Raw genomic sequence first — 23,067 nt, 5'->3', positions numbered from 1 at the left:
AGTTACACAATGAAAGCAGAATTGAATTAAAGCTGTTTACACTGAAAAAATGAGAGAACCAGAACTGCAGCCTTTTTATTGCTACACCACTGAAATGAGTGTGTGCACAACCCAGCTATTTAGGTGCTTGTAATGTTGTGTGGTACAACTGTTTCTTTCCATCTTCCCACTGCTGTTTATGCCTCCTCAGTAACAGCTAAAATGGAGGCTACCAGTCCTGGGTATCATGGAAGAGGAATGTTCTAAGTCATTTTGTGAACCTTTATGACAGCTATCAATTAATTGATCAAATAATTAAGAACAGCAATCATTACTTAAAGTCAAGTGATGGACTGTTGACTTTTAGCCTGTGGAGCAGGGCTGTGGCAACACTGTTGTGACAGCCAGTGGATGGAGACTCTTTGCTATTGAACTCTGTGACCCAAATGGTGTGGCTGAGCATCCACCATAAGAAATACAGGTTGTGTCATAGGTCCAGGTGGCCTCTGATGCATCATGGTGAACCTCGCCAGCACTGTCTCCAGTGAAGAATTTCTCGCTGTTCCTGTACACTGAGGTCATGCATATGCAAAGGTACGGGCAAGATATAAGAGTTCAGACAGGTAGGTTACGTTAGCGTCTTGCTTATCCTGGCTTATCTGACTTATGCCCTACCATCCAACTGCTCAGCATTCTGTGTCACTGGCAATTTTCACTGCCATAAATAGGTGTTGCTTGACCACAGCTAGTAAAACAATGAAAAGTATGTATGTAAAACAATTTGACAAGCATCAGAGAAAAAACATTATCAAGCAAATTATTTATTAAATGTTATTTGGTCATACGCAGGGGAAAAAAAAAGACCTATTTCATGCAGAATATCTAAGCATTATTTTCACTGAGCTATGAGACTTGGGTTTGCCTTCAGTCCAGACTGACTAAATATGAAATCTATTCCTGCACAATTCTCCTCATTAGGCAGGCCAGATACATTATTTGTTCCAGAAGTATGCACAAGTGTTTTCTGAAATTAATTTGTTTGATACTTCGTACACTTTGTCATTTGGTTGATTTTTCGGGGTGAAAAGGGAAGGAAATCTTCAACAACTTCTTGCGGTTGTGGGGCATTTCTTTATATCTACTTCCTTTTAAGACACTGTTGTGAAGAATCAGTGGTATGGACTATGAACACAGCAAAACAGAAATATTAGTGGGACACCCAGCTCTTCAGACTGGAGTTTATATTAGCAATTCAGGGAAAAAAAATAGAAGTGAGATATAACCCTATAAATATATTTAGGAACATATTAAATACATGTACACTTTCGAATTCTGAACCCAGGAGTGTATCAGGATTTTGCAAATTAGCTTTGTCTTTATAGCAAGTCTATGGAAACTTTAGGTCATAAGCCTGAGACTGGAGGTACTGAGAATTAACACCCACGTTTGTTGTAGTGTGAAAATGTAGGGTGAAAAAACATCTTCCTTCAAATATTCTCTTCTATTTTTTTTCCTAATTGTCTCTATTTATCCTTTGGCAGCTATAAAACATTGTAACCAACCACAAATAACTATAAAGATGGAAGAGGGAGACTGAACAAACCATTTTTGTTCTTAATTTATTTTGCTTATTCATATTTTGGACACGTTTATTTGTTTATAAGATTGCTGTACATGAATAAAAGCACTAGAAATACTCCCAAGCTATTGGTTACAAATTATTTAAAGCTCATTTCTTCTCTAAAAATTAATCATGTAAAAAGCAGCTTTCCTGTCCACAGATCTACTCATCTCCCTGTCTGTATCCAATTATGTCAGGTCTTTAAGAGATTCAGCCCAAACTGAGCAGAAATGCTGTGATTGATCTCAGCAGTGCCTGGAACATGGGGCGATTTTGAAGCATTTTGGGGTACTTTTGCTAACTGCCCAGCCCCAACAACCTAGCTAATGAGACAGGTTTCTGTTGTTCCTCCTGTCCCATGTCCAGCGTCACTCACAAGTTCCCCCGGGGACACCCGTGCACGGTCGCTCACAGCGATGAGCTTTGGTTCAGCCCTGTGCAGCCGCATCCTGTCTCAGCGCCAACGGCGAGAGGAGCCGGGGAGAGAGTAGAGCGAGCGTGGCTCAGCACACATGGAGCCAGCTGGTCTGGCACCCAGAGAAAAACAGCCGTAATTTACCTGCAAACTGCCTGCTTTTATAGCTAACAAAGTGAAGGTCTAACACATCGGGCAACTCACAGGGCCATTTTTCAGAGTGAAAATATAGTTTAAGGGAGACATTTCCTACACTTTCTGTGTAACGAGGGGTTGTGCTGTTTGGGAGGAATGGTTCGTTATATCAATGTGGAAGCATCAGTGCAACTTTCGTAGTGGATTATCAAATGCCTGAAGGCTTTGTAGATGTGTTCGTTCTGTGTACAGACAAACCCACCGCTTCTCCAAGCTTGCTCAGCAGCACGGTTTAGGTCTCCGATGCAGGTCCACTGATCTTTGTATTCCCTTGAAACAGCCCATTTGGAATGATCGTTAATGGAGTAAAAGGTAGAATTCAGTGGCATCCCTATTAGGTTTATGTTGTAGACGTGGTAGTCAAGAGAGCAATTTGAGGGAAGTTTTTGGCCAGAATGCTGCCAGGATTCAGCCAACAAATCGGTCTTCAGTTCCTGAGCCATCCAGGCCACGTAGATATCTGTGGAATAACACAGGGTGTGGGAAATCAGTCTTTCACATTCCTTCATTTAAGAGGGGACTGAAAAGCATCACCTAAACTGGGCTCGTTTCATTCCAATGCATCAAGTGAGCCAGAGGGGATTTTGCCCCCTCCCCTTATTTCGACTTTTGTTTCAGAAGTTAATTTCTACTTTCCTCCTTCTCCTGGAAAACCTTTTACAAAAAATCAGCAGGATAAAAAGGAAAGGAAAAGAATTTCAAGCCTTCTTCATAACAAAAAAGCGCAGGTGATTCAAACCCCATTTTTGTTCTTTGTTGTTACTGTTGAATAACAGGGAATAAATTCCCTGAAAATCCCATTGTTGAACACCTTAATGCATTTCAAGGACCGACAGCTTTTTGCTTTGTGGGGCTGAGAGAATATTATGATGGGACACAATTCCTTGCCCTCTGCTACATTTATTTCTGAAGCTGAACTTCTTTCTTCCCCTCAAAGAAAATCCTCATTGTCAAAGAATATATTAATTGCTTATTTCTTGCTTGAGAATGTGTGATAGCTAGAGCAACAGGTTCTCTTACCATCTATGAACAAGTGCGACTTTGCAAAGTGGAGAAAGATTTCCTTGTGAGCTGACTGGAGCTTGGAGAGGTGGCGCAAGGGGACCGAGGGCAACCTGGACCCTGCACAGAGCATCTGCAGATTTGGGAGATCAGCTTGGAAGATGTTAGGAATGGAACAGCTGTAGATTCCTGGATTATAACTCAGCATCTGTTGGTCTGAGAAAAAAACAAAGAAATGAACACATGCAGAATTAAAATGGGTTAAAGCGAAGCAATCAAGAGAGTAAAGTTCTGCCTTGGAAAGGAAACCTAAATCCTTCTTAATCTTCACAGCCTATCTCCTGGAGAAGTTCAGTGTCAAACTATCTTATTTTAGCAACCAAAAACATGTTTAATTGCTGTGTGTTCCGACTGGCCCTGCAGCACGTAGACTGGCTCAGAGAGTACGCTCAGGTTTTTCTGCTTACACCTCATTATTCTTAGCAGAACTGTTAACCGCTGGTATCAGTCCATTGCCACTTCCACCCATGCTCATCTTCAAGCCTCTAAGCAGTCACACAGTGCTCAGATGGCATGTGTAAATCCAAGCCTGTCTGTGTTTACAGTAGTTTCCAGTCAGTTACAGTTGCCAAGCCAAATGCAAACAGAAGAGCTGCCAAAGGGTCTAGTTTGGTTTTAGGGAGAACAGAGCTTGACTTTCAGTGCCTGGATCGAATTTGCAGAAGAAATTTACTTTTCTGTACAGTGCACAGCTTAACTGTAGAAGTCCTTGCCATGGGTATCGTAAAGAGCAAGGGAACAAACGGGCTCATTAGATGAGTTCATGGAAGACCAGTCCATCAGGAACTTTCCAGTCTTTCCAGCTCAGGAAATCCCTGAACCACAGATTACCAGAAGCTGGGAGGACAGAGCAGGAAAAGCATTAGTGTATGAGGCTCATTTTCTTATCCTCTTTCCCTAAACACATGCATAGATGTGCTTCCACAAAGAGGAACCTGGTTTAGGTAGCTCTGGGGTGTGGCCAGCCTGGCCATTTGCACAGCATATGTGTTTCGTTAATATCATTCAAGGTTTGTAACTGAGAAGAGAGTGAAAAACAGTGTGAAGAGCATTAAGGAGCGTGCCAGTATGACTTCTTGTAACGCCTTTTGATAGTCCCTTTTCAGGATTCCAGTACCAGATATCACTGTCAGATTGTTCTGAATCTTACCGGTACAGATCTTGGGTTTTTTTCTTTTTAGTATTGGTATTTTATGTGGCAAAAACTACCTGGGGAAATTCTGGGTGATATTTATTCCATATGTTGTATTTCTGATGAGTCAAGGCTACTACTCCAGCTCAAGCATTGGTTGCCTTACATTTTTAGAACTGCAGATGACTGCAGCTGAACGACCTATTACTGTTAAAAATGGTTAATCATCCTACTTTATATTTGCATAGCATTTTGTATGCATGGACTGAGTTTACCCTCAATATGCACTTGTGACTATTATTATCCCAATAGTCCCCATGGGGAGCTGGATTCAGAGTGGAAGAGTGGATTTCCCACATTCACACAGGAAATCGTTGGATAAATATAACTGAAGCCAAGAACACTGTTTCCAGGCCCCACTTGGTTTCCCAATCTGACAACGAAGGACAAGAACAAGCAATTTTTGAGGCAAAGCCTCAAGAAAAGCAGTTAGAGAGGTACAGTGGGGCAAAGGCTTTCTTAGGGAGAAGCTTTTCATACCTATTTCTGTGAACTGGTCATATTTGAAGGTTATACAGATGGCCGTCTGTCCGTATGACTCCCCAGTAGCTGGATACCCATAACCATCCTCAGGGATAGGAGGGAACAGGGGCACACTGTGAATCACCCAGAAGCCTTGTGATTTGTCCAAGAGCAGAAATCCTGTCAAAAAAAAGTTATTGAAATGAATTAAGGAGCCCTGAGACGATAGAGCTGTGTCCTACTTTGGATTTGCTGCTGCAGACACCACACTTCAATGTGTTAATGTCTACAGTAAACTGGCTCTAGAGTAGATTAATGGATTATAGGAGACACTAATACTGTATTAAAATTGCATTAGATCTCTCCTGCATCGCCTAACTCAAACTGTCACCATGTTTCTTTTGAAAAAAATATCTTTTCAAAACCTTTCTCTGCTCAAATTTTGCCTTCAGAAAGTCTGATGATTTAGTGGCTGTGATCCTCTCTCCACTGCTCATTTTCCTTTCTTCCATATATTCACTGTGTAAGGGGAAACAGAGTCCATCAACACTGTGTCTTCTTCCCCAGACCAAATTCTCCTCCCTGGGGAAGCAGCAGAGAGACGAGCTATGCCTCCCTCTGCAGCAGGGTGCTCCAGGGAGAAGCACGGCTCCTGAGCCAAGCCCGTTGCTGCAGCCTGAAAATACAGACCTGCGAATGTGTCCATCTCAGTGTCAGGCTGGGCAAACCCCATCTGCTTCCTCAAGGGAATGTTTAGACATCCAATGAAGTTTACGCTTATTTAAAGTCTTGCTTTACTTTAACTGCATACTTTAGTGCTTCCATGATCTTGGCAGCAGTTTCCTGCCCCAGAGAGAGAGAGTTTGGAGGGGTTTATGTTTAGGGTGCCTTTCTGTTCACATCTTGTACTGCTGTTGCCATTAGGCTCAGGATGATGTGGTCTGTACTTGCTGAAAGGAGCTATGAGTTTCAACTCTTGAAAATAAAGGGTCCATAAGCCGTAAGAGTTCTTCAACACAGCAGAGGCATAGCAAAACTAAAACAGAAGCTGCAGCGTATACTATACTATACTACAAACCATGCATCATGCAAATCATTCTCCAGTTTTGCTTTAGGCAGGAGTTTTAGATATGCAGATAGACAGACAAGTAGATGCTATCCACAACTTCAGAAAGGAGAAAATAGTAGCTTGGGACTCTCCCTGTACCTTTGGTATGTCCTCTTTTCCACCCGTCGGAGTCTGATTCAGGGACCTCATCGTTGTATATCGCATATGCAATGCTGTTCCTCTGCAGGAAAACAGACATTTCTGAAACATGACATTCAGTAAAAGGAAGGCATTTAAGTGAACACCTTCTACTGGGAACAGAAGAAAGAATTCAGGACTTCTCTGTGTGAACATCAGGAGCCTAATCCTTGTCCCAGTTCAGCTGAAACAGTCTCCACAGAAGTTACAGCAAAATAAACCTGAAGACTCAGCATTACTGTCCTGGTTAACATAAAGTGGAAGTTCTCTCAATCATTGCAGTAGCCCTTCCTCAAGAGGTCGAACATGCTCACTAAGACAGTTTACGTGGGTTTATTGGGCACTCGCTTGCAAAGAAGTTCTCCCCTCTTTTTTTTTTTTGTGCCTCTGATTTAGCAACCATATTTGGTGAAAATGTTTGCTGAGGAAGAATAGACATGACAAGTGTTCTTATGAAGGACAAGCAATTAATGCTTTCTTTGAAAAATATTTGCATATGGCCGCACCTTATTTCCCCTGAATAGAGAACTTCAAAGGAGTTGGGTCATGCTTCCCCTCCCAATGTACTTTGAGTTTGTAAACAGTTTATTACAATTACAGCGAGACCTGGAATAGGACAGTTGACCAGATTGCCAATATTTGACTGACTTCGGGGAATCTCTTCTAGATAGAAATTGACACCCTACCACTAACCCACAGCAGAAATGCAAAGACACACCCAGACTCCCTCAAATACTAGGTAGATGGTGAAAAAATAACCATAGGCAGATCTCGTGGTATTTTATAATCACATCACACAAATATAAATGAGGTGTCTGACTTGGGGGCGGGGGGGTAGGAAGGCCTAACAAGCAGCATATGACTGCTGAAGCAGTCACAGTGATTTCAAGGGGAAGACCAAACCCCAGATTTGATTTGAGACAAGAGCATGAAACACATGCACGTGGAAAGGCTTAGGACAAGTGCCTGTAATAGTCACCACTGGCCCCAGTATGAGTTCACAGCCAGTTCACAGCTTCAGACGTTGCGCAACATGAATTGCAGAGAAGCAGCCAAAGGGACTATGTACCAACGCTCATTTTTTTTGATGGGCAATACTTTAACTGTGTGAAAGGCTTGATTAGAAATTAGAAGTTCGAGGATAATTTCTAATTGTAGCCAAAACTGCAAATAATCTGCCCAGCTGTCAAGACGCTCCCCTTGATGTGTTTTAGTAGATCTAGTTGGTCAGGTCCTGCCATACCTCTACATGCTTATTTTGGTTGGTTTCATTTCATCTGCATGTAATATCAAGTAAGCATACTAACAAAATGATAATTAAATGTCACTTGCCTCGGATTCATATGTCTCGTACAGCTGCTTCAGTGTTTGTCCCAGAGCACCCTGTGTCATGTTGATGAGGTATTTACTGAGCTGCCACTGTGGAGCCAGGGCATCCATGTACATGTATTCCAGGCCCAGCATGGGAATCTCTCCTTTGGCATGTTTTGGCAACTTGTAAAGAGCAAACCTGCAACAGTGAAGAGCAGTGGTTTTTTTACAACCATCCTGTTTGAATGTGTAAATCGGTATCTCATTCCCCCCTGAGGATTTAAGAGAAGGGTGACTCTGGGGATGCCGATGCTGGAGGGGGACCAGTGCCACCAGCGTGCGGTGTGGACATCTCCCAGCCTTGAGGAGGTGACCCAGCACAGGAACCAGCAGCAGTTTGGCAGCATAATACCTGCTGCAGACAAATCTGTTGTGCTTCTTAGCAAGCAAGGGAGGCTGATTCAGCACTAAACTCCTGCTGCTGTGACCAGACTGCTGTTGGTACACCGAAAGGATTTGAGGGAGCCCTGATTTGGAGTCCCGTTTAGCCACCAAATCCCTATTGCTCCTGGTTCTGGTAGAGAACCTTAGGTCCCAAATTCAGTCTGACATTCTCATGGTCAACCTGGACACCTCTTACCAATAAATTTTTATATCATATAAACATAACTTTATATGAAACAGATAAAATTATGTATTAAAATTATAAAAATGCATGTTATATTTATACATATTAAAACCACAAAATAAGTATAAAGCCATGTGATAATGTTGTTCCAATCCTCCTTTTCATAACAGACTCACGCTCTGCTGTACTGTTGCAGACTAGATATTTGCACACCATTAGCCAGAAACACAAATCTTTTCAAAATTGTAGAGTACTCAAGGTTGTCAGTAAATGGCTCAGTTCACATTAATGTCCCTGATGAAGTAAACAGGTTTTCCCAGGGCACAAGTCCATGGGATTAATTACAATATAATTAATCGAGCCACTTTCTTCGAGTGCTGTACTTGAGTCATTTGTTATATATGTCAATAGTAAGAACTGAGTGGCATTATTTTCAATCTTATACTATTTACCAAAAATGCAGCCTGACTGTGCTTAACCCTTCGAGTATATCAGGAGGAGTAAGCCTTGCCCAGTTGATTTACAGTCTCGAGGTGGTCAAAAAAGCCATCTCCAAAAGCAGGTAAGAAGTGGCAGGAAAGCATTTTGCTAGAGGAACATTTCATCCGTGGGAAACATACATGTACAGGCAGAAGAGAAACACACCACTAGTGATCCTGGTAATCTACCTGCATTGCTGTTGACTGAGTGATGTTCCTTAAATATCTTAGGAGAAATTGTTGCTGATAACAGATCACAGAGAAGAGAAGAAAATGATCTATATAGCAAGGCTGGGGAGAGCTGTCCATGCACGAGAAGTCACAACAATCCCTTTATTTGAAATGAAGATTTGGAAAAGAGAGGAATAGCAGTAGTTACAGTAGTATGAGCTGATCCAGGAATTAGTATACGAAGCCTTTCCAAACTGCTTTGAAATGTATCGGAAGATTTATGCTCTCGGGATATTTACAGCCTTGCATCTCACAAATCCATGTTCACAGGTATGCCTATGGAAATGCTAGTAGTTGAGCTATCAGTAAATTGCTTGCCAGTTCCCAGTGGATACATGCTTTGGCCCTTTCCAGAAAGCCAGATGAGTGTATTAGCAATTAAAGTTGTATAAAATTCTTCACTGCCATTTGTGCGCAGGAAGTTTCTCAAGAGCTTACGCATATGTGGGAGGAGGGTGAAAGTTATTTTCCTGAGAACCAAGGAAAAGCAAATCTGCTTATACCTGCTTAGCATTGTCACATTATTTGCTTGTGACTGAACACCAACTTAGTACAAATAATCACATCTTTACTTCTTAATCACATCTTTACTTCTTGCCCCCCCCCCCCCCCAAAGACAAACAATGTGCAGCTCTGGCTTCAGTCCTTGACTCAAAACTTTTCAGAAAGCAGAGTTTTGGCTTTTATTTGAACAAAAATCTTCCGACAGAATACAGTGAGTTTGGATGAATAAAGGAAAGACTCCCTGCCCTCCTTAGAGAGCCAATCCTATGGCCATTTACTCTGGTAGCCCCTGTGCAAGGTGCAGTGAAGATGGTGGGATGAGCTCCTGAGTGGAATGAAAACGCAGGGGGAGACTTTTGCCAGCCCAGGCACTGCGTGTGGGTAGGATTGGCAGGCACGGCTAGGGAGCGCAGGTGGGATCAGGTCAGATAAGCCAAGTGATTCCTCCGGTTCAGTGGCAAATGAAAGGGTGCGTAAATACTAATAATGAGTAATTATGGAATATTGCAGGATGAAACCACTGACTAGGAGGAACTCACATAAAGCTCTTGCTAACTGAATATAAAACCTGCAGTGCTGTGTTTGTTTGAAAGGGCATCAACATGTTTTGGTTTAAGAGGAAGTTTTCTCAGCAGTTTCAGTTCTGCTTCTCCTATCAGCTTCATAGCAACCAAATCCAGAATCAGGCAAAAGCTGACTATTTCTTGTCAGTAAACTAGGATGACCCCTGCAGATAGGCAAGTTTCTCTTTCATTTGATCATGGCACATCAGAAATGAAATCCCCCCCCAGTTCTTCCTGCTGAATTTGTCAGAAGAGAACACGGTTATGCCTGTGCAGACCCCCCATTTCCTATCTGGAACAGGTCCCACATTGCTGGCCTTCACACAGAGGCACAGGTGAATTACTCCTAGCCACAGCTTTCAAAGGATTTCTCAGAGAATTTGGATTAAAAAATTGTGTTCATTTAAGAAATGGATGGTAAATGGGGTTTTGTTTTGGTTTTTTTTGTTTGTTTGGGTTTTAGTCTGGTTTTTCTTTCACTTTAGCAGACAGACTCATTCTCCAAGGAATAATTGCAGTTTGCAGAGAAATGAAATTTCTCTTATCTTTAAGTTGTTGGGTAGCTGCACCAACTAAGAGTCTGATTCCTGAAAAAAAATCACATTATCCAGAAGGGCCTTGGCAATGGCGACAAGTCACAGGGATGGACTGGACCCTCATACGTTTGATGCTACACCAATATAAAGCAAAGCCAGCTTTATGCTCCTGCTTGAGTAGCCTGCCTGCGGTATGAGAAGCTCCTGCCTTCCTTGCAGTTAGCTCTGTGTGCAAGGGAAGGGATGTGCAAGAATGGCACCTACTTCTTTATCACTTATATCCAAACTATTCATTGTTCCAAGAGAAAGACACTTTTCTTTTGAAATCGGTTGATATTTATCTTCGGGAGGCTTCCGTGTTCTTTTTTAAGAGGCCTTGTTTAACTTTTTAAGCCTGGGCTGGATATTATGTAATTATACTTCACATCTTTCATCTTCAAAGCGCATTAAGGCAATTAATCATTTAACACCCAAACCGGGTTTGCTGCTGGCAGTAGGATGGTACCAGCTCTAACGCACCGGCACCTCCAGCGCCGGGGAACCACCTCTGCTCCCCAGTCACAAGGTGCTTTCCCACACTGTGACCCCCGCCCCGCACCTCTCCCGCATCCCCCCGGGGGCAGCTTGGCCTCGGCTCCCCCTCAGCCACGGCAGCAAGGGGACAAGTCCCACCACGCTGCTGTTTGGGTACGAGCAGTGAGGCTAAGGGTGAGACGGCCGTTTTCCCTGCTCTGCTCGGTTCCCTCAGCCAGATGAGCCGGGTGCCAGAGCCCTGGCCCAGGCTGGGTGCCCCCAGGGCTGCCTCCGGCGAGTGCAGCCTTGGCACCTGAACACAGGTTATGCTCCCTTTGATGATGAGACATGAACGCTGTGTAAAACGGTGATTGTTTTGCAGTTAGTCATAATGCAGTAGGTTGGTTGGTTCAGTGAAGCGAAATCACATTTCAGTAACTTATCCTAGGTTTTCCAAATGCAAAATTCAGCTGCTACTCACAGGCAAACAGGATTAAAACAGCGATTGCTGTGCATTACTTCTCAGTGATCCACCTACTTCATGCAGTTTAAGCTCAAGTGTTATTTACTCACCCAGAGTTTCTCCCCTGCACGGTATTTACTTACCAATCAACTGTCTCCCCGTCTTCATTCCTGCAGGAAATCTCAGCTGCCCACAGAGGCGCGGAGGAGAGAAGCAATAGCAAAGCAGGGTGACACCATGCAGATCCCGTGGGCATTTTCGTTTCTTGGCTGCACAGGGCAAGCACTGAGCAGGCTCTAAAAGGAGAAGTTGTGTTGCATTAACTGTCAGCTCCTGCTGTACGACGCAGTAAGCGCAGCCCAGGCGGCTGCCCAGGACAGCAGAAGCAGCCCGGGAACTCAGACTCCCGCTGCAGGGACGGCCGTCGGCAGCAGGCCCAGGGCTCCCGGGAGCTGCTGGAAACTGCTCGTGCTTTCTTTGGGCAACAAAATGGCAAACTGACAGTTGTCAAGTTATGTTTTTGAGAAAACTTATCCTTGTATTCTAGGAAGTAGTATTTTGACTATTTAGAATATTCAAGGTATTCTGCTTAAAAACAAAAAAAAGCTGCAGATACTGAAACACTTTTTTTCTTTTTAGTGCTGCATGACTGAAGTATGAATTTTTTTACAAGTATCTGAAAAAAACCCAGTGTTCAGACAAGCAAAACAAAATAATTTCCATCTCACTACTTCTCCATTGTAGCAGGCACAGCCTTTGCACCACTCCTGCAAAGAGGGTTACCTGGTGAAGTGCTGAGCCCTGCCCGGTCCTGGATCTGGCAGGGGGGGCCTTCATTTGTCTGTGGGGATTGAGCCCACAGGGACTGAACAGTCAGAGAAAATGCTCTGATCTCTAAGCCACAGTAATTTACTTACAATTAGTTAATATTTTTTTTAAATTATCTTTTAAGTGCATTAGCATTTCTGTTCGGAACAAACATGTCTGAATTGAGCAATTTTACATCTGATAAACTTTTAGCAACTCACACATAAAAAGCTTCAATTATATTTTGGTGTGTAAAATATTCTTTCTCCCTCCTCATTATGCTTACATTAATAGGTGCTGATTTACATTAAGAGATGTTGATACCAACCATGGGATATTTCAGCCTCAGGGAAAGTCTAGCGCAATAAGCTCTGGATATTTTAGCATAACAGAAATCCTCACAACCTTCACAGTATTTTGTCTCTTTTCTAATAAAGCCTTTCCAACACTGTAATAGATGTGTAAATGGGATGTATTTGACAGAAGCAGGATAAAACTGAATAGGGCTTAACTCAAACAAAACAAACGACCCCAGAAAGCCGGGATTTTGGAGGTGTGGATCAAGACCTGAATTTTGCTGCTCAGACTTGCTTCTGATCCCTTTTGTGAGGCATCAGAACTGTAACAGTGGTGAGGAAACACTTTTTTAACCAGTCCAGCTCCGTCTGTCTTTTCTTCTTGCTCTTGGGAATTGCAACGTGCTTAGAGAGGATAATAAAACACACACCATGCCAAGAATGTGACAGCTGTTTCCATTTTCTGTTTGAGACTTCTGCCTTCTTACAAAGCAACCTTCCTGCCCCTCATGGAATAATTGCTTTAATACTCACCAATTCCACTGGACCTTGGAGCAGCAAGTCCCCGCTCCCCTGTGCGCATGACAGGGGGCAGCCCTGGGGACATGGAGTGCTGGCTAATGGGGGGGCTCTGCTGGCTAACGGGGGGGCTCTGCCATGCAGGATGCTGACTGTGTTTTGCCAGCTTCTGGGTGAAAATGGCAAGGGCCCAGCACATTGCACACGTGGAGCCTGACAGCAGTTGTGAGAGCTGGGAGCCAGAGGGGTAGGAGGTGCTGAAAGTCTGTTCTTGGTGCCAGGGAAGATCAGGAGTTGTATCTAGAGAGGTACAGCCCAGGCTGGCAGAGCCAGCGCCGGTGGAAGGACTGCGGAGGGTGCGGGGGTGAATGCTGCCTGCCCTCTGCACGGCTGTACCCGCGGTGACTGAGTGCACTGGGACACTCTGGGTTCAGAAGGAGATGATGGAGGGGAGACTCCATGAAGATCTAGACAAACGAGAGAGACTAATTCACTGTTACTCACGCTATATGATCTGCCCCCCCTAAAATTTTTTTCCTAAAGTGTTTTTTTCTTCCCATCAGGACTTTGCAATTTATAATGGAAAAATTTTCATTATCACAACTAACCACAGAAATAAAGGCCATAAACATTGTTTATGTTTCATTGACTGAGTGTAACTCAGGCTTCCACTGAGCTCTTTTACAACTGTCACGTATTTTCTCTGCAGATCAAGGATGTAGAAGTCCTCAACTGTGAATATGGCAAGAACACAATTAAGTTCCTTCGCCTTCACAGAGAAGGGAAGAAGCACTTCGTTAAAGAAGTGGAAGTGTGCACGCATCTCCGGCTGACTTCTGCTCAGGAGTACCTGGAGGGAAACAACTCTCTTGTGATACCTACAGACACCATAAAGAATACTGTCCTTGTGTTGGCCAAAAAAAATGGGGTATTTTTTATTTTTTAACTACCCTTGCTGTTTCTTATGACGTCATTGGGAAGTGTTTGCTATACTAATTTTTTATTTTCAAAATGCATCAAAATAATCTCTCCCCTCATTGGCACATCAGATAGGCACTAAAGTCACCTTCAGTGATTTGGGAGATCATTTTTCCTCCTCCAGTGCTTACCCTGCAGACTCCTCCTTAGTTTTCCAAAGACTTTTTTCCTCACAGAGCTAGCACTATTTTTTGTAGATTTGTCATAGAAGATCCATCTCTTTTTTAATTTAATAGCACATAATACTGCATTATTCCTATATAGCATTTTTAAACAGGTCTCAAAGTATGTGAGACTCCTCTTAATTCTGTTAACTGTGCTCTTACCTCCCTCAACTGCATCTATCATAATGAGAATCTGTAGCGTAAATTGTCTGTCTCAGTAATTAAATCCCATCTTTAGCCTGTGAAGCTTAATCAGAATATCACTATGATTATTTCAGCATTATACCCTCAAAGCATAAGGCTTCTGTAGCAGTTTCTCTCAATCCAAGGACTGTAGCTCGCTATACCATAGAATGGGAGATTTTTGACATGACTCTGTAGCTGCTATTTGCAGCATATGCTGCAAGCTGATCAAATGGCTAGGCACAGTGTACAAAACCAGAAATGAGAGAAATCCGTATTTTTAACAACACTGATCCTTCCCAAATATTTACAACAATCAGAACAATCTACTTTTGTACAGGAGGTAACTGCCTCTTTCTAATAATGCTGTTTGCTGTCTTAGATCCCAACTTTAGAACAATTCGCTATAGATATCTGCAAATACTTCATGACATTTTGCCAAGTGGCGTACGTCAAAACCTACGTTCAAGAAGTACCATGGCAACGTCTACACGAGGTATCTAAAATACTAATACATTCTGTTTGTTTATGCTGGAGCCATTCGCTACTCTCAGTTCCTGTTTTCAAGTTAAGATAGTATTTACTGCACTTTTACTTACACACCTGCTCTAAATTGCAGAATGGCGTTCCCCACGTCCACTCATTCATATGCGTTCCTGATGGGATCCGCTTTTGTGAAGCTGAGCAGTGCCGAAATGGTGAGAAAAGAATTTGCAACTTCCCCCACTTCTCTGTAAATATTTCTGCCAATGAGAGATGAAGATGGCTTTAGAGATAGCTAAGAGTGTTACAGGTGTTACCGCTCCAGAGGTCTAAAATAAAGAGTACTTTTATAGTCTAATTTTGCAGTCCTTGATCTCTGAGACATGACTGAAGAACTAACATAGCTCACATTTGTATGTATATCTTAAATATATAATGGCCACAACAGCACGTCCAGCAGAACTGCTATATATTGTCACAGGATTTAATAGCCTTCTGAGAATGGTCTGCTTACTTTTTTACATTATACCATATTCTGCAGTTTCACTATTATCGTTACCCTATAGAGAAAGTGTCATGAAACCACGCTGCTGTGGGCCAATTGCCTAGTTTGCAGTTATTTTTAAAACCCTGCCTACATGCCTTGGTTTTATTTCTAAGATGCAATTCCATTGCTGCACACCAGGCTGGCTTGAATATCGTGAGCCCTCAGGTCTACATGCAAACAATTTTTCACATGAAAATACTTCAGAGTGTGCTTACTATTTCCGCACGCAATGCAAAAAAAAAAGCACCGTTTGTCTTCACTAAGAGTTCTGTGATACCTAGAAGACATAGGCTTTCAAGCTCAACTGTCTGTCTGTAAACTGGCATTCCAAAGGGAATGTCAAAATTATCTCTTCCTGCTATGACTCACAACAAGAGTGTAAGTTCAATCTCACTATGTTGGTGTTTCATTTAACCCATCTTTCAGCCTACTGGGAACTGAGCTGAGACCACTACATAATTTCACACAGTGGTTTTAGAGGTTTTAGGCATTAGTTCGGTACCTATTTATTACTGCCCTAAAGTAACTTAGAACTATTTCCCATCCTACCCTCTCTCCCTATTTTTCTAACATGTCGGGGTTAGCACCAGTGGCAAGACCAGTTTCACTTGCAGACAGGACACAAGTTCTGAAAGGCGCATTTGAGCATTGTCCCTGTGTTCCTGCTGAAAGAAAAGAGAGCGCCTGTACCAGTCTCCAGTGCCTCTTGGCCTAATCTTTTCTAATGTTCCTAGTAATGTTAATGACTGCTGTTTTTTTGGCAGCCTCAATAGTATTGACTTTGGTTTCTGGAAAACGTTAAGAAAGAAACCTGAATTAAAAAAAAAAAAAAGAAAAAGAGTTTATGCTTTCTTGAAAAGCTGCTGCTCTTAATGTATGTATTGAATTAAATTTTTCATCACCTTGAAAATTCAGCATGAAATTCTGCAATTTCAGGTTCTACACAAACAAAAAGCCTTTAAGGCTTACTGAAGAAACTGCCTTTCCTTCTTAGTCTTCCCTTCATGTAGACCTTCAGCTGTTTCTTTAGGATCCCCTGCCTAAGTGAACAATAACTAAAGAGAAGATTTTCATATCCCTTTTATTTTTCTTATAAGAGAACCTTCTCTATCTTTAGCATCCTCCTATACACCTATCAGCCAGACAGAGAAATTTATTTTTCAGTTAATCCTATCTTTTAACACTTTTCTCATCATTAAAAGAAACCAAGTGAGGCTTAATAGAATTACAGGCTTATTTTTTGCCATTATATTGGCTGATAAAAGGCTCAGAGTTTTTTGGAAACTGAAAACATCATAAGTAACTTAACAGAGAAAACTGCAGACAGCACAAGCACAAAACATACTGAAAGCACAGCACGAGCTGTTCACCTCGAAAACTTTGCCTCGGCATTACATTCTTCAGTGCGAGTTTCAGGTCGATTGCTACACAGCCAGCCAGTCAGCCAGCCTTTCAGTAAATCATTCATTGCAAGGAGCTCTTTCAAACAAGGCTATGTATTTGAATACGAGATAAATGTATCTCCAGGTTCACTGATAGTATCTGCACTACATTAATATCTGTGTATTACAATCTTATAGCCAAGCAATGAATTCATCAAGATCTCAACAAACCCCAAAATATCCTGTCCAATGACAATCTCTTCCTTAGATTTTTTTTTTTTTTTAAGCTTCAGTAAATAATAGGGGGATGTAGCCAAAATTATAGATAAACCTCCTTGGACTCATTCAAAAACAATAGTGAATGTAAACAATAGAAGAAATAGATAAAATGCAGTTTTGATAATTTCCAGTGACAGAGCAGTTTAAAAAAAAAAACCAAATTCTAAAAAAATCATGTCATTTAGAAATATCCATCACAGTGGAATTATTCCCAATATAAATTCCTGCAAAGACATGGTTTAAAGACAAAGTCTGTCAGCACTCCCAGTCCAAGGAAGGATTACTACGCACCAGACATATTCAAGGATTAATTTTGAAGTAGCTAGTGTGAGCACCAAGCGCAGCACAGAAACAGCAGCTTGGGCTTCAGCCACTGGCTATCTGTACAGGCTCTGAATAAGCCTGCGTGCCATAAAGTTTCTCTTTTCTGAATCTGCTTTTTTGGCAGCTCTGAAAATTTTCAGTTATCCATTTGGTATGCTCTAAATGACTGACCACTTGAAATTGTTTAGCCACCATCCAAAAGGTTTGTCAGAAGAAAAAGTTGAGGACACAACTCTTTGGTCTTTAGAAGATGATAACCCACCCACGCAGCAGTGATCTACAACAGCACATTTTATAAATAGTGGCTAAGAGCAAAAACGCTGTCAGTTTGAACCTGTGGGTGGCATCTGTATCAGTGCCAGTTCCCGCTAATTAGCTGAGCTGCAGGGATTTGCATTGGCTCCTCGCCCTCTCATTCTTATGGATGCAAAACTCAAAACAGGATGGGTATGTAAAGTGAACTTCTGAATGATGCTCCAAGTCTTTGTACAGAGAGTTTCTATACTTGCCTATGTTGTTAGAAAAGGCTCACCACGCCTCTTCTGTACACCACAGCCCTAGCAGCCTATTTAATTTCCCTTTAGAGCAAGCAGTAGTCCCCAAACTGACATCAGTGAGAGCCCACCCAGTGCATGTCCCAGCTCCAAGGAGGTGAGATAAAGGGTGTCCTCAGCTCTCCTTGACTGCAAGTCACTTGATGGGATTCTCTGGTTTCTAGATAGAGCTCTGATTTTAGTAGTTTCTGTCTTGTTTCTTATCTTTCTGCAGTAGCTAGGCTTGCAACAGAAGCACACGAGTGAGTCCTGGAGAGACCGCTTCATGGCCCTGGAGCTGTCACTGCAAGTATGCACCCAGTGGTTTCTCTTTGCCTGAAAAGGAGCTCATATTGTCTCGTATTTTTGGATCACAGGTCCCCTGGTTGTTTTTGCTGGAATTAAAGATCTGAAACTTATGAAGACAACACAGTCTGGATTTGAAGGCTTTTATAAGAATGAATACACCACGCTTCCTGAAAGGCATGACAGGATTTTATGCGGAGAGCTCTTCTGCAAATGGTCATACGGCGAATGCAAGGATTTTGACTTTGACTGCATATGGTACACGTTCAATCAAACAGTATTTATTACCTAATCTATGATCCCAAAGGCCCTCTATACAATACAGCAGTGTAAAGGCTAGACATACAGTTGCTGTGCACCAGCCGCTCTCACAGATCTCCGTGGCAGCACTAAGTGTTAGGAGGGGCGAGAGCTACTCCTTGGGGGGCACTCCTCTCTCTGATGGTGCATCAATGGATGGTATTTAAATGGGCAGTTCAGTGTTCCGTACAGAACACTTTAGGAGAAGAAACAAACAACTAATTTGTTACATACTTTTAGCCAAACACCTATTTGTGAATTGCGGAGCTGGGGAGTGGGCAGAATTTGGAGGTGACAGTACAAAGAAACTGTTCTTCCATAAAATCCCATGTGCTATGTATTTGTCAGAAAAGACAGAGGAAAATACACCACACCACACACCCCACACACCCCCAGTAAAACATTATGGATCTAGACAGAGACAGCTGATACAAGGTTTTGTAAGAACCTGTGTTACCTCTAGGAACAAAATCCGTGAATGTATCCTTGAAGCCTTTGCCGGGCCACCCGACTGTGGGGAATATTCACCCTCTTACCAGAAAACTGTCAACTCTATCCAGATGCTCATCCTTTCCAAAGTGTCACAGGTATCTTCTTTCCTCCTGCTGCTGTTTTACTTAAACAATAGTGAATGTTAATTGGACCACTGAGAAGACCAAAACGAGCCAATTATTTCCTCTGGCAGTTCTGTGTAAGACTGGAAACTGTTTGGTGGTAGTACAGCTAGATGGTCTGAAAAAAATATGAACACACTGAGTAGTTCATATGCTGCTCCCCAGCTGTGAACACAATGGGGGAGAATATCACTCAGTGCTTGGCAAGACATGAGTAAAAGTAAAGGGCGTGCTACAACATTGTCTACATGTTCAACAGATTGCATTTGATCAACTGTACGTGGCGGCAGTGGGGTGGCGTGGAGGGAGGTACAGTGAGTGGAAAGACTGCCAGGCTGTTGGCTGAAAAGGTGCCCTAATTCATTGCCTTATCTGTTTTCATGGTTTCAGGTACAGGTCATAGAAGTCATCTTGAACAACACTTTTTATAATGTCGTAGACATGAAGAATCTAGGCTTGACCAATGACAAAGAAGTAAGTAAATGCTCCAAACACAACTTGCCTGGACTCTTTAGAAATACTCAGCCTAAAAGCATAGCAGCAGTTCTGCACAGAGCAGAGTTAAAGTGAGCAAACTTTCTCACCCAGCCCCAGTGAAAGCTCCACCTTACCTCTAGAAGAGATTTACACTGATTACAGAAGAAGGATAATTGCTTTCTTGTGCTGTTGATAAAAGCTAAAGGAGCACAGCAGAATGCTTTGGCGATCAAAGTGATCTGTAACAGAGACTACCTCTGAAAAATCATTCCCATTTTCTCCACTGAATTTGACTTTGTTATAATGTCAACCTGTGCAGTTTTAACCAAGCAGAATGAGTCATGGCATCCTTTCACGTAGCCAAGTAGTGTGAAAAGCTATCCCACTGTGGCTCTTCCTTCTGCTCCATTGGCAGCACCACTGAGCCCAGGGAGCATCCTTGGTGCAGTGGGGTTACAAGTAGGTGAGCTAGGCCATAGGGTAACTCTAGGTGACAGAAGACCAGCTCTCTAAGTGAGCAGTGAAGGGATGTTTCTGTAGCCATTAGGAGCCAAAGTAGATTGGTCCAACAGTGGACAAGGTATAAGCCTGGGATCATGCAGAGGGTGAGGGATGTAGGGCGTGAGATATATTTGCTCCTCTCTCCACAGCTGCTCTAACTGACAGCGAGCTCTGGCTGCAAGTCTGTTATGTTATCCTCATGTGACAGAGGGCAACTGGGTTATTCCATTTTGCATCAATAGTCTATAGTCCGTTTATGCTGTAGTGTCCCTCTCTACGTCTTGTGATTCTGCTGCCATAGAACGTTCGATCCTACCCTTGCCCTCTTTCAGGTGGATGTTATAGATCCATTTTCACTTGAGATAACAGCAACATCTACCACTGATGTTCTTAAGAGAAGGAAAGGGCCTGGACATGACTTTATGAGGAGGTGAATAGCTGCAGTTTCTGCTGTGATGATGCTGGCACATCCCTGTCTCAGAAATTACCTCTGTGTTTGTGCTCATCCTCCTCAGGTTCTGGTTCCAGTGGAAACTCCCTATGGCTCCTGCGCTTGCACACTTGGCAGGAAGAAGTTCTTAGAAGCACAAGGCCATGTGCTAAAAGATGAGAGGCAAAGTCAGTTTGGACTGACAGCTTCCCAGGGAAACTAAACCTCTTGGCTACACTCACACCTTCCTGATAAACTTAATAGTATGGCTTTCCTATCAGCGTATACTCCTTATTGGCCTCTTCCATTGCTACTTTCCCTCTAGGAACTCCTGAGGTTGACATTTCTGAAGGACCCTCAGGAATTCAGAAATCAAAGTCTGTCCCTGAATCCCAGTGTGATTTGCAGATTGAAATCCCCTATGCTTTTGAAAATTCCAGCTGGAAACATTATAGTAAATTAATTTTTAAACCAGCTATTCCCAGACCTTTTAATGAAACAATTAATTTGATAATGTCTGTAACATGTTTTTGACATGTAAAATCAGCAACTCTGTATATTCTATTTATTAATGTTCCTTCAGTAAAATGACACGAGACCAGATGTTTCATTGACATTACCTGTCATGACCCCTTGATGCCCCTCTGATCTACAGATCTCAGGTTCTGACCCAGTAACTGAACAGGGAATCAGTCAGACACTGATTTCTTTGTGAAGGAAATGAAAAAAAGAAAAAAAAAAAAGTGTCTCTCATATCTCCTTTGCAGTGTGAATAGTTACAGCTGTTGACTAATTTTTCTGCATGTATTCTGACTGCATGGCTGCTGCTGCTACTCAGACTATACAGTTACTATATAATTACTTTTATATTAATCACTGAGGTGTTTGAGGTTTGGGACTATCTCTGTAAGTTTAATTAAAAAGTTTTCTTTAGCCTAATAATCTCATCATGACTTCTGAGCAGGCAGGAGTCAACCTAAGTAACCCTATTACTTTTGGGAGGGGTAGGGAGAAAGCTAGAGAGACAGACAATGCATATCTTCCTTTAGTTACCCCAGGTGATAGCTCTGAATATAAAGATAAAACTATACAGCCAACAATTCTCATCTCGCAAACTGTGGCTACCACATTTGCAACAGAAATCCTGCTCAACTTCTGACAGCTTCTAACCGCTGCTCTCATTTTCTCCAAGCATCATTTTCACAGACTCCATGTGACAGAGTGCAAATCCAATGGGAAGTGCCCAAAGTTACTTCTGAAAACTGCAATTCAGTTACCTTTGTGCCTTCTCAGTTTGGCAGAGCTGCAGCATTTCTCAGGGTACAATCATTAAATTCATAGGCACAGAAAATGAGGAACATGTCCTGCACCACGTGACATTTTGAGGTGCTTTTCAAGATAGGAACTTGCCTTGGTGAGCAGGACATAACAGATGCGAAGGGAAGACACTGTTCACAAGCCTGAGATATCTCCTGAAAAACAACAGGACAAATGACACCATAGAGTGAAGCTGTCCCAGATATGCTGTTCCTTGGTCACTAGCCAATTCTGAAAGTTTTACTTAAACCACTTCTAGCTTTTGCTGGGCACATTCTTTCTTACCTTGTTAGATTGTGTTGTATTCTGCTTGTGGGCTTATGTCTTGCTATTTCTGCTATTTTTAGGTGCTTGTAATTTATTAATGTATCTTTTAAGGGCAAATAAAGAGCAACATCAAAAAACAAACTAGTATTTGACTATTTACCAAATAAGAAGTGAAACCATTTACTACTTATATAAATGCAAACATTGTAAGTAAAAGAAATATGTTTTAGTTCACCCAATTTTACCTCAAAAAGTGACCAGTCTTGTTTCAAATGACAGTTCAGTACCAATAGATGGAAGAACAGATGAAAAAGGATCTTACTGAGCATCTCAGCATTTACCTCTTTCTAAATGAGGCAGATCTTCACAACCCACTTTCTTTCTACCTTGAAAAATTTATTGCATTAGGTGGAAGGTCTCCTTCATTACTATTTGTGCTTGTAAGGCTTGTAAGTTAGCAGTGGACTAAAATTCATGGCAGAATGAGGACACAAAGCAGCAAGCAGTTATTTATTTAGACTTTCCTGTGGCAACAAGCACACATGTCCACGCATGGAATGTGGTTTTTATAAACCTCCACAGACATGCAGACATTCAGCAAGGATTCAAAGGCATCTCAGCACAGCTCCATCCAGCACTGCAAACCTGAGTCACTTACATGGGCAGATTCTAAAGAAAGTACTTAGGCAATCAGAAGAAGCCCAAATTTTCCATATGGCAATTAGATTCAGAAAACAATGGCATAAATCATTCTTGAAAATGGAACTTAACCAGACTGACCAAATTCCCATCGGCTTCATGAGATTCAGTTTCCACAACGGACTTGCATTATTTTAATGGAGAGAGATTACTTTTTTTCCAGTTCCTGTCCTGAGAAGCTACTCAAGTTGCTTACTGTGTTTTACTCAGAGGCAGCTGTGATACTTTGCTGATGAAATCACACTTGATGAAAATGAGCAG

At 42.2% G+C, this 23,067-nt stretch overlaps 2 protein-coding genes across 2 annotated transcripts; one reads left to right on the top strand and one right to left on the bottom strand.

Annotated features, from left to right (window-relative positions):
* Positions 1–1,753: 1,753 nt before the first annotated feature.
* On the bottom strand, positions 1,754–14,999 carry DNASE2B (deoxyribonuclease II beta). Its single transcript, XM_010582570.1, has 7 exons — positions 14,951–14,999; positions 11,544–11,696; positions 7,505–7,682; positions 6,134–6,215; positions 4,945–5,106; positions 3,231–3,428; positions 1,754–2,670 (listed from the first exon to the last, which is right to left on the bottom strand). The coding sequence occupies exons 2-7, from the start codon at positions 11,654–11,656 to the stop codon at positions 2,315–2,317; spliced, it is 1,089 nt and encodes a 362-aa protein (XP_010580872.1). The 5' UTR covers positions 11,657–11,696; positions 14,951–14,999; the 3' UTR covers positions 1,754–2,314.
* On the top strand, positions 13,202–20,883 carry LOC104841219 (uricase-like). The gene is made up of 8 exons (XM_010582736.1): positions 13,202–13,269; positions 13,677–13,950; positions 14,730–14,843; positions 14,967–15,045; positions 18,273–18,459; positions 18,965–19,088; positions 19,506–19,589; positions 20,609–20,883. The coding sequence occupies exons 1-8, from the start codon at positions 13,202–13,204 to the stop codon at positions 20,744–20,746; spliced, it is 1,068 nt and encodes a 355-aa protein (XP_010581038.1). The 3' UTR covers positions 20,747–20,883.
* Positions 20,884–23,067: the final 2,184 nt, after the last annotated feature.

Source organism: Haliaeetus leucocephalus, unplaced genomic scaffold, assembly GCF_000737465.1.
Source record: "Haliaeetus leucocephalus isolate CR32 unplaced genomic scaffold, Haliaeetus_leucocephalus-4.0 Scaffold848, whole genome shotgun sequence".
Taxonomy (NCBI): domain Eukaryota; kingdom Metazoa; phylum Chordata; class Aves; order Accipitriformes; family Accipitridae; genus Haliaeetus; species Haliaeetus leucocephalus.
This window is presented reverse-complemented; position numbering and strand designations above follow the sequence as displayed.